This window comes from Triturus cristatus, chromosome 6, assembly GCF_964204655.1.
Source record: "Triturus cristatus chromosome 6, aTriCri1.1, whole genome shotgun sequence".
Taxonomy (NCBI): Eukaryota; Metazoa; Chordata; class Amphibia; order Caudata; family Salamandridae; genus Triturus; species Triturus cristatus.
In genome coordinates, this window is record NC_140589.1 from 376,974,885 (window position 1) to 376,987,147 (window position 12,263).

A 12,263-nucleotide genomic window follows, 5' to 3' on the forward strand; every position below is an offset into this window, starting at 1 on the left:
TTGGGATCCACCGGACACTCTTCACTGACTGCTTGTCAGCATCTTTCTTCAGGCATCCATAGGAGTCGACGACGAAAACGACGCATCTTCACCCCTATGCACCCGCAGCCTGTGGGCTAGGTAACTTGGGTACTCCGGTGCTCATCAGGATATTGACTATCCTAGTGTCTAGTTTTCAAGTCTCAACTTCCTAGCTACTCCGGAAGTGTCCTAAATCTACCGTTTTCTAAACTGTACTATTGCTATTGACTTTTACGCATTACGCGTGAGTGTTTCCACTCTGCACACGAATCCCGTGGGCCTCCCACTTCCTAACTAACGCTAGTGTAGTGTAGCCCCAGCGATTCCCTAGGCCTATTCTATTTCCGTGACAGTGGTTCTTATACCACTTATTTAGTATATGGTTTGCGTGGCCCCTAGGGCCTAACTGTATTACTTACCTGTGTGACTTAATGTATGCTTAAATAAGACTGTGTTGTACTTCCCTCTAATCTCATAAAGAGTGCTGAGGGTTTGACTAGAATAAATACACTTTATTTTATATATAGATCTGTTGTGGTGTCCTTTCATTTGGTATTCAAGGGATTATATATGGTATCACAGCTGGCTTCACATGCCATTCAGAGTTTAGCCTAAGACTGCTCTTGTCCATGCTACCACTAGGATAGCTGGTCTATAAGGTTGACTTTACAACCAATCACCATAAGGGTATTTGGACTGATATAAGGTGTACACTAGAACTAGTGACATCATACATCAGCCAAACTTCTCACAAGGCCCATCTGTGGGTCTGAAATGGGCGGCAGTTCATTACTGCGGGACTGACGGACATCAGTGTGGACTTCAGGACCCAGCATACCTCTCTCCCCACGCTTCATTCGGCCCATTATGACTGGGTTTTTGGCACATCTACGGCCCAGAATCCTTGTTTGCAGGGAGGGGCCCATCTAGGGCTAGTCAATCAGCAATTAAAAGCCGGTCCACAGAACGCACACGTTTTCAGCGCGTCCGCGCCTTTGAAAAATACTGAAATGCCTCGAAACAAGTCAGGCATTTGAACTGGACTGTACTGCCCATAGCGTTCGACATCTTTGTTCCTCCAATACCAATAAAAGGGATTTGAAACCCATCAACAGTTGCAGAGTACTTGGGATATAGATATATACATACACTTGAATGTTGTTCATTTGACATCTGGGAAAGACTTTGTTGGAGAGCATTGCATAAATATAACCCCAAGCCTTATTCTGAGAACTGTCTTTGATGGGCTTCATTTAATTAAGTGAAATCCCTTTCCAAGGGCTTTCCAAGGGGTGTTGATTCGCCCCGTTTTATCCACCATGTGGGAGAGTGTTATTCTATATTATCTGGCAATAAGTGCTGCAGCTCTTCGATGTCTTCTCTGGTCAAAGTGCCCTGGCTACCATTTACCAGGGGCTGACATGTGGCCAGAGATGTCAATTGGGTTTAGGCTTCAAAGCAATTTTAGGGAAGGTACATATGCCCTGGGTACCAGATTACAGGAGTCCAGGGCACACTCAAAGAACATCAGCAATTCAGCAAAAAGTGGGGGCACACCATGCAAGAAAGAGGGCACTTTCTCACACTATGGGATGGGATTTCATCATGGATACGGTAGAGGTCAGATTTCCCGCTCTCTCAGAGAGGTAGAATGTGGCCCTTCTGGTGTGGAGAGCAGGTACAGAGCTTGTCGGGAGGGCAGGGCAGGCTGATGCAGGAATCAGCTGCTCCCAAGATTCAGTAATGGGATTTAATCAAAATCTGGAAGTTGAGGGACTTCTGGAGTGCTTCCCATATGAAAACCCTCCAAGAACTACAAAATGATTTTGTGCTCCACCACTCGCACGGTTATAGGTTCCTCCAGCTCCGACACCCTTGATACTCCTAGGGATTCACTGGAGAAATCTCTGAATTCAGCCCCCTGGAAGTTCACACCCTGATGGGGCCCCCTAGGGGAAGGGAAAATATCAAGTCTACAAATCCCTGGAAATAAACTCACTGAATCCCTTCACTCACTGAAAGCCAGATGGGAAGGAAGAGTGGGACCACTTCAGGACTGAGTAGAGGAAGGCCTGAATGGTCCCAAAAGGAGCAGGAGATCTCCTCTAGGCTCCATCTGATTCAGTTGAACTATCTCCCATCTGATTCAGTTGAACTATCTCCAAATACGTACCCAACACTGGTGCAACTGTGGAAAGCCCACCAATCCCATCCTTAGCTTGTACACGGTGCAAGGAGGAGGTGATTTTTTTCGCCACATGGCGTGGTCCTGCCTGGTGAATACCAGATACTGGGAGAGTGTGTTCCGCCCTCAGTCACAGGTTCTGGAGCGCCACATAGATATCTCCCCTTGTGTGGTGCTACTAGGCTTGTTTGAAGAGGTGCGAGGGGCTGGAGGGGAAAGGTCACCAGTACAAAAGGGTACCCTTATTCCTAAATGGAACATTGCCAGACCCTGGAATGCAGCGGAACTCCCACCCCCCTCGATATCAGTGTGCTGTAAAGAAATGGACTGGTGTATGAAGTTTGAAGAGCCGGCGTATGAGCCAGAGGTTGCCCACCCCGTAAGTATATAAAAATCGGGGGGGGGGGGGGGGCTGAGATGGGGTAATCGATGGACATATTACGGGCTGGAGTGATCATGTTTTCCTCAACTGTTTGGCTTGCACTAATGCATACACTGACTGAATACGCTTTTCTTTCTTAACTTACATGGCTGCATTGAAGTGGTGGATAAAAAGTTCGAGAGATGGAAGTCTCTGAACAGTAGTTGGAAGATGAAAAATAGATGTGTCTTCCTTACCAGCTGGTTCGGTGTTGTATCCTCTGCTGTACGTTTCTGGTTTCGAATAGTAATCTTCTGATGAGTATGAATCCTCATATGATGCTGTATACCCAGAACTGGACCCTTTATTGAAATTAAATACAATATTTAAAAAAAAAAAAAAACATAAAAGAAATTCAACTAAGAATATAAAAACCTTACATTGACACATTTTATTTAGTTTGCCAAATAGTACAACATACAAGGATCAAGTGCCAATTTTTAAAGAAAAAAAACGCCTTTAACAGCATATCAGAGGTAACAGACACCACAGCTGCCTGCAGACTGCAATAGACGCAGCAGTTGAGAATATAACAAAACTTATCGTTTTGATGTAGCAAGTATCTTTGGAAAAAGACGTGATCTGGTATGTGCTTATCTTTTTATCATAAACCACATCATGCTCAAGTAGTAAATCCAGATTTGATAGTTGGATGCCATCACCGAATACAAAACTCAACCTTTTGGCTCCAATTCCTAAAACTCGAGGCTTTGCTCCAAATATGCTCCCTTACATGGTTATCAGAAGCTTTAAAACCAACACAACACAAATGACGAAAGGCAGCTAAATTTCCTTTGAGAAAAAGGAATATGCTACTTACCAGTATGCATCTGTTCTTGGCATGTAGAGCTGCAGATCTACACACTGTGCATAGATCGCCATCTAGTGTTGGGCCTGGATGTTTGCACTTGTTTGTCTTGAAGTCTTTGGCAGTCACAAGGTATGTGACTCCTCTGGATCATAGTGCGCATGGGCATCAGCTCCATCCTCAGATTTTTTTGCGCCAGCAGGGAAATGATGGAGCTTAGTAAGAAACAGGTAAGATGCCCATGTGTGGTGTATCTAAGTAAGATCATACTGGAACAGATCAAGGTAGCCGGGGAGGATGGTGGGAGTGTGTAGATCTGCAACTCTACATGCCAAGAACAGAGGCATACTGGTAAGTAGCATATTCAGTTCGAGGCATATGAGCTGCAGATTACACACTGCATAGATTGTAAAGCAGTATCCACCCCTAGCGGCGACCACCAGTATCTGTTGCAGTAGTTTGAAATAGTGTTTTGAGTACAGCCTGGCTCACACTAGCCTGTTTAGTTTGTACATCAACACAGTGGTGTTTTGTGAATGTGTGCGGTGTAGACCATGTAGCTGCTCTGCAGATATCTAAAGGAATGTTTCCGAAAAATGCCATTGAAGCCTCCATCTTTCGTGTAGAGTGGGCTTTAGGAGGAACAGATAATGTACGTTTTGCTTTATGGTAACAAATCTGTATGCATTTGACAATCCACCTAGCTATCCCAGATTTTGATATAGGGTTGCCTTTGTGTGGTGGTGAGAAAGACACGAATAGTAGTTTGGTCTTACGAAAGGGTTTTGTTCTCATTTTTGTAGTATAGTAGTGCTCTTTTGACATCTAAGGTGTGAAGTGCTCTTTCTGCGACCGTTTGTGGCTGCAAGAAGAATACAGGCAGCTCTACAGATTGATTGAGGTGGAAGGGAGAAATGGCTTTAGGGAGGAATTTAGGATTAGTCTGGAGAACAACTTTATTAAGATGCATATTGAGAAAGGGTTCTTGAATGGTTAGTGCTTGTAGTTCACCAACTCTTCGTAGAGAAATAATGACTACTAGGAAAGCCGTTTTCCATGTTAAGAATTGTAGCTCACATTTATATGATAACGATGTTTAAATTCCACACAGGGGAAGGTGGTACTCTGGGGGGGGAATTATTTCTTGAGTCCCTCCATAAAGGCCTTTATGGCCGGTACTCTGAAAAGTGAGAGGTGCCGTCTATTTTGTAGATATGCTACTATGGCAGCAAGATGCAATCTGATAGAGGTATAGGCTAGGTTGCATGTTTGGAGGTGTAGTAAGTAGCCTATGATGTGTTGGATAGACACATCTAGGGGATTAGTGTTGTTGTTATGGCAGTATACTAAGACTCTTCCACTTGGCTGCATAGCATGCTCTAGTAGTAGGCCATCTAGCTTCTTTGAAGACGTTCATACAGTCAGGAGGAAGGTTAAGGTAACCAAACTCTAGGATTTCAGGAGCCAGATCTCTAGGTTGAGCTGAGTGTTGGATCTCTCCATGGTTCTGGGTTAAGAGGCGTGGAGATAGGTAGTTTTTGGTGCAGAACCACTGAATTCCAGTAGTGTGGTGTACCATGGCTGTCTGGCCCAAGTTGGAGCAACTAGGATGAGCGTTGAGTTGCTGTAGTTTGCACACCACTAGTGGAATGAGTGGGAGAGGCGGAAAAGTGTACGCAAATCTGCACAACCAGTTCATCCATATCGCATTGCCTTTGGACAATGGGTGAGGATACCTGGCGGCGAAGTTTGGGCATTTGGCGTTTTCTTGGGTGGTGAAGAGGTCTCTGTGGTTGTCCCCAAATCTGAAAAAACGGTTGAAGAACTTGTGGATGAAGTTCCCACTCGTGGATTTGTTGTGTTTGACGGCTCAAGAGATCGGCTATTGTGTTTGACTTCTGGGACATGTTGGGCTAGGAGAAAAATGTTCTGAGGTATAGCCCACCTCCATATGCTCTGTGCAAGTTGAGAGCTGCAGTGTCCTGCCTTGTTCTTGGATATAATACATGGCTGTCATGTTGTCGGTGCGGACTAAGTCTTGCCTGATATTTGTTTTTAGAAATGCTTTTAAGGCTAGGAATATGGCTAGTAACTCCAAGTGGTTGATGTGGAGTAACTTTTGGAGGCGTCCACCTGCCCTGCATGGTGTGATGTAGTAGGTGAGCTCCCCAGCCGGAGAGCAATGCGTCAGCTGTCATGACTATTTGAGGAACTGGCTCGAGGAACGGTAGCCCTTTGGAAACGTTCTTGGTGTTCCACCACTGCAGAGAGCGATGGGTATGACCGTCTACCAACACCAAACCTTGAGCCTGGTTCTATTGGCGTGCTAAGCACTCTTGGAGAGTACGCTTCTGGAGTCTTGCATGAGGCACTATGAATATGCAAGAAGCCATCATCCCTATGAGTTAATGAACACTCGAGCTGGAAGAGTGTTGGGGTTGGAATCTAGTGAGAGCTTGGATGCTCGCTATCCTGGCGGGACTGGGATAGGTGAGCGCTCGAGGTGTTTATTGTGGCACCGAGGTCTGGTTGCGTGTGGGACGGTTGCAGCTGGGACTTGGCGTGATTTATTGTGAATCCCAGGTTGTGAAGTTGTTGAATAGTGGCATGAGTGTGTTGTACGCACTGATTGTACAATTTGGCTTTTATAAGCCAGTCGTCTGGTTGGGAAGACATGTATGTGTTGTCTTAGATGTGCTGCCACTACTGCTAGGCACTTGGTGAACACTCTCGGTGCTGTGGTGACTCCGAATGGGAGTACTTTGAATTGATAGTGCTGACCGTCCACTACACATCTTTTCTGTGAGCGCTGTGAATGGGAATGTGGAAATAGGCGTCCTTGCGGTCTAGAGTAGCAAGGAAGTCGCCCTGTGACAGCAGAGGGAGGACCTGCTGAAGCGTGACCATGTGGAAGTGGTCTGAATGTATGTATAGGTTTAGGGGTCTGAGATCTAAAATAGGCCTTAGAGATCCATCCTTTTTTGGTATGAGAAAATAGAGGGAGTAGACTCCCTTGTTCTGTTGGTGCAGGGGAATTGGTTCTATTGCACTTTTTTTGTAGGAGGGAGATTACCTCCTGCTTGAACAGTAACAGATGTTCTTGCGACATTGGACGGTGTTTGGGTGGTATGTTTGGGGAGTAGATGTTAGTGCGAGACAGTAGCCTGATTGAATGATTTCGTGGACCCACCTGTCTGAAGTGATGTTTATCCAGGCAGGGAGAATTTGGTGGAGTCTTCTCCCGAATGGAGTGGAATACTCGAGGGGAAGTGGAAGGAAGTCATGGGGTAGGTGTGGCAGCTGAGCGGGAGTGGTTATTTTTGCCTCTGCCTTGGCTGCTATTCCCCCTGGAACCACCCCTTTGGTAACCTCTAGTAAAGGTGGATTGTGTGGGATCCTTTACAAGAGTTTTTTGGGTAGGATCGGGGCGAAACAGTTATTCTGTGGGAGGCAGATCCGTCGGTGCCGATGGTGTCCGTTCCATAGGCTTTTCGGCGCAGATTCGGTAGCGGTTCTGGGTTTGGAACCATGCGGTTTTGCAGGGTCTTTGGCCGATGGAACCAGTTTCCGAGGTCTTTTTCGGCTTCGAAGCATGGGAGTTGGGCCCTTTGTTTTTTTTTTTTTTTAAAACAGACTTTTATTGAGTTTCATGTAAACCCACTCAACCCCGCCGCCCATTGACAGGCCGACAGCAAAGACCAGAAGGAAGTACCGCCAACAGCCCATCAATCTCAGCCTAGACCCACATCCAATGTCCCATAAAGTATCCACATTTCCCTGCCGCCCGTCTTACATGTACGATCCAATGCAACAATGCGGAGCAAGACATCCCCCCCCACCCCCTGCTCAAAAACTTCCCCAACAATGCCCCTCCCCAGCCAACCTCCCAAGCATGTCGCCAGCCACTAAGTTATACAATAGAGCAGATATGCCTCTCATACCACCTCCAACGCTCCCCATCACACGAGATACAGCAATGAGTTGGTCAAGAACATCAGGGGAAATCACCTAACCTGATCCCATGATCACATGGGCCTCCCCCGCCCCACACTCCCACCCGCGGTGAAGAGTCGCTTAAGTGCCCCCCTGCCATGTCCCTTTCCTCAAGGACCTTCTCATCGTCAACTGGAGGATGTTTGAACAGCTCCAGGAGTGCCACCCATGCTTGTGCCATTTCCTGAGATTTCTCGCTGCCACTACGCCGGGCCAACTGTAACCTATAGTTCCTTCGCTCTGCCCACTATACCATCTCCCTATTCCAGCTCACCAAACTAGGACTCTGCCTCGCCTTCCAGTGGGAAGTAAGTTCTCGTTTAGCCAGGATCAACCCCAGGTTTATAAACCGGCTGGTAACCTTAGTCTTGGTGGTGCGCGGGAACCAATGCAACAAGCAGAGTCCAGGCAACATCACTAGCTTCCTCTCCGTCACAGTCAGCAGGGCAGTCATCACCTCCCACCAAATGTCTCCCACCCGCGGACAGTCCCAGAGCATGTGCAGAAAATTTGCCCCACCCTGGGCACAGCGGGGGCAATCGCCCGACCCCCCCCCAAAGTACTCAGCAATTTACTGGGGGTGAGGTAGGCCCTACGGAAGATATCAAATTGAATGAGTTGGAACCATGCGTTGAGAACATTTCCACGGCCGATCCACAATCGCCTCCCAAGCCTTTTCTGCAATGGGTTCTCCCAGATCCGCCTCCCACTTGATGCGCAGCGCCGTCAGCGGTTTGCGCTGTCACTAGTGATCCGACGATAAAGGCAGGTCTTCGCTTTAAAAGTACCCGCCGCCATCACTACATATTAGCAAGCGAGAGACATATCTGGTTCCACCAACCCATTTCGCCAATGCTTCCTAATGGCTGCAGACAGGACAGCGTGCAAGAGAAAATCCCCCCCCCCCCCCCGCGGGAAATCATGGCGTACAGAGGTCCTGAAAGGGAAGAAGACTACCGTCTTCAGAGATCACCTATGGCCGTGACTCCCGCTTCCTCCCAGGCCAGCAGCTGGTTCCAGTCTCCCCCATGAGGCAACACCTCGCACATCCTTAGCGTGATCTCAGGAGCATAAGGGGTCCCCCCAATGCGCCCTCCTGACCAGTCGCGCCCAGCATTGTCGGATCGTCCCCAATTCCGGCGGCAGCATAGCACCTCTCAGTGGCGCCCGTAGCAGCACACAGGACAGGAGGTGCCAACTCTGATCCGACCCATCCTGCTCCTCCAGCCGCCTAATGTGACCCGCCACCCATTTCGTGAACCATTGAAATTGCGCAGCATGATAGTAAGCATCAAAGTCCGGCAACGCAAGGCCCCCTTCTGCCCTGGGTCTCTGCAGAGTAGTTAACGCCACCCTCCGGTCAGTTCCCCAAAGAAACCCATAATCAAAGTGTTCAGCTGTGTGATGGACCGGATGGGAGCGATCCAACGAGACCTCAGTAATACAATTAAAGTCGCCACCCAGAAGCACCGAGCCAGTCAACCAGGGGGCCAGTTTCCCAGAAAGGCGTGCAAAAAAGGAGGTCTGATCTGTGTTTGGAGCATAGATACTACCTAAAACAATATCCCTACCATCTAGTCGCCCCACTACCACCACATAGCGACCATCCGGATCGATCACCTGCCCAATGCTCTGAAACGGCACCCTCGCCCGGATCCAAACCGACACACCCCGTGCATATGCAGAGTATGTGGTTCAGAACATCTGCCCCCGCCACCTCCGTTGCAGTGCTAAACCCTCCTGTTTAAGTGCGTTTCCTGCAACAATGCTATCTGCCCCCTCCCCCCCCGGCCGAAGTTAAGCATGAATCGTATGCCGTTGAGCCATGGTGTGCATCCCCCTAATGTTCCACGATATACACTTAATACCTACGGTGGGAGCCATGACACGGGACTGTAATCACTGCTCAGTCCACCTCCTACTGAGACATTCTTGGCCCCACCCTCCCCTCCCCCTACCCCAGCATCCCAACTCCCCAAACTCCCACACCCCAGGACAGGCACCCTAAAACTAGCCCCCATCCAAACAAGAACAATCAACCTTGCCATCATGGATAGTGAGACGTGAGGCGACACAAGAGACCCAAAGCCCTCCCGGCTCTCCCCTAGTCAAGAGTGAATAAACCAGCAGGAGCCCCTCAAAGACCCACCCAATGCCATTCCATTGAAAGCAACTCCCCTCTGTTTCCAGGCCACATCCCCTCTAATAATCAAACCTGGGCGACAGTATAAGCACGTCCCACACCACCAGGCAGGCCCCAATTAGCCAAACAAGTGCACTGTTCGCAAAGTGACCTCCGGTAGTTCAGCATCGGAGTCCCCGTTCATGCTGGTAGCCGGAGAAGATTCAGATCTCTCCAACCCTCGGCTAGAAGCAGCAGAAAAAGGCCTAGAACCACTGACTGATCGCCACCACCGCCTGTACAGCTGTCGCATTCAAGACAACGATCCGGCAGCAGCAAGGACCCTGGCAGACTCACGGCAACAGGGGATCGCCTCTCCATGACACTCCCCGGTGGACTCCACACTGATCCCGCCTACCGCGTCTCGAGCCAGTGCCATGCGTCCTGCAGGGTGGTGAAAAAGAGGGTACTGGAGCAGTCCACCACCCGCAGCCGTGCCGGAAAGAGCATCGCATAGGAAATATGGAGTGGGCGCAATTTCCGCTTGAGAGCAAAGAAAGGTGCGCTGCTTCTGGACCTCCCGGGTGTAATCCGGAAAGAGCATCACCCTGGAGTTAGCAATCTGCAGGTGTTTCTCTCGAGCCTGCTGCAGGAGGTGGTCCCTGTCCCGGTAGTGCAGCACTCGGGCCACCATGGGCCGTGGGGGCGCTCCCAACCTAGCCGGGACTCTGTGGGCTCTCTCCAGGGCAAAAACGGGGATAACCCCTCCGGCGCAACCTCGGATCGGAACCAGTCTTCCAAGTATCGGACTGCATCATTCCCCTCTGCCCGTTCTGGAACACCCACGATGCGGAGGTTATCCCTGCGGGAGTGCCCCTCGCTGTCTTCCGCTCTCAGCTCCAGCACTCGCACCCTGTTTGCCATCTGTTCCAATGAGTGCTGCAAGGTGGTCACCCTGTCCGGTACCTCCGCTATCATCAGTTCATTCGCCGTCACTCGCTCCTTCAGCTTCTTGTGGTCATCTTTTAATAAAGACTGGTCCACACATAGTGTCTCTTGGTCTCGAGGGCCTCCCGGGACGCCGTGATGGCCTGCATTATATCCACAAAGGTAGGACCGCTAGATGTCTCCGCCCTGGGGGTGTTCGTCGCAACGTCCTAGCCTTCCAAACGGTGCGCCCCCCCCCCCCCCATCTTCATCCTGTAGGACAGCAAATCCCCCACCTCCTCGACGTTGGGCCCATCGTAATCGCACATCCCGTGCCCCCAGCCTCCAGGCGTCCTCCACTCCAGCAACTCCCAAATGTCAGTCAGGGACAACTACAGTGTAGCGCGAGTATGGAGGCCAGCTAAGGTGGCACCAGCAGACCAGAAGCGTCTAGGGGCAGGGCCCTGTACCCCCCAGTCACCACTAGAAGGATGGACAGGTGCACTCCTCACAGCCCGCTCTTCACAGGGAGCAATCAATAGTCAGTCAGCTCTCCCCAGATCTCCACTCCTCCTCGGACCACCGCAGTGCAGCGGCACTCTACAGTAGCCAACGGCCCACGTGCAGACCCCCTGGTCCCCTGGTCACAGGCGCCCCGGGGAAGGTGCCTCCAATCCACAGTCCGTAGGTTCGAAGTACCCTGCCACTCCCTTCAGCGCTCGCCGTCTCCACTAGCACCCTCACAGTGCCCCAACACGCACCACCAGGCAGTCCAATGCTCCACAGGGGCAAGGAGTAGAGGCAGTCTATGGGGACAGCAAGACCCCAGGCACAAACAGCTCCGGTGGGCTCACAACCAAGCTCCGCCACCAACTGCAAGACCCGCTTCTAGAAAGAGGATCCTCTCGCCGCCGGCTGGTTCTCGTCGCCTCCAGTCCGCCGTGCCCCCCACACCTGAAAGGGTCCACCAGCACAGCAGAGCAAAGCGGGAGGCAGGCAGCAGGCCCGCTCTGCCTGCCCCGCCCCCCCGCCCCCCCCCCCAGCAGCGCCCTCACCGCGTCATGCAGGTCTCCTCTCCCGGCTGTCACTGGTCCGCCATCTTAGGGCCAGGCATCAGCCCCCGATCATGGCGCCTCACCCTTATCATCCGCCTCTGGGCCAGCTCTGCCGTCACCAGCCACCAGCCTCCACGTCAGGACTCACTCCTAGGCCCCCCCATCGCCTCCCAGGGCAAAGTCCAGTCCCCAGAGAGCAACGGGTCACAGCGCTCTCAGCAGCCAGGCTCCGCCGCCATATTGCAGCACCGCAGCCAGTCACGCGGCGGGAGAAAGAAGGAAGCCGCTCTCCATCGCCAGCAGGCCCCCTGCTTCAAGGGAGCACCCCCCGGCTCACCAAGCATTCCCCATCATTCTGGGGGGTTAGGGGCCCTGGTAATCCTCAGGATCAGTGTCAGAGGGAGGCCACAGAGCAACTACGGAATCCTAGACTCTACATCGGCGCCAGGCCATGCCCCCCAAGGGAGTCGCGCCCTTTGGTGGCAGTTTTTTGGTCAGCTCAGAGTGTGTTGTCGGTGTCAACGCAGATTGTTTGGATGTCCAAGCAGTGGTCGGTGTGGATGGAGTAAGAGGACAGCTTCTTTTTCGGTGCCTGTGGATGTTTTTCAGTACAGAGGGTAGGCTGACTCGAGCCAGAGTCACCTGAAGGCTTAGTAGGCTTCTTTACCGGGCCTGGAGGTGGGGCATGGGAAGCAGTCTCTCGGTGCACACCTGGGCCCAAAGGTGAAGGT

General features: G+C 51.0%; 1 protein-coding gene across 6 annotated transcripts in view; it reads right to left on the bottom strand.

The window, feature by feature from the left end:
• Positions 1-12,263, bottom strand: part of LOC146817190 (ribonuclease H1-like) — a 405,826-nt gene that overhangs the window by 246,588 nt on the left and 146,975 nt on the right. For all 6 annotated transcript variants that reach the window (XM_085610764.1, XM_085610758.1, XM_085610759.1 and 3 more), the window contains one exon: positions 2,825-2,929. In XM_085610764.1, the coding sequence (XP_085466890.1) occupies positions 2,825-2,929 (105 nt within the window). The remainder of the gene's footprint in view (positions 1-2,824; positions 2,930-12,263) is intronic.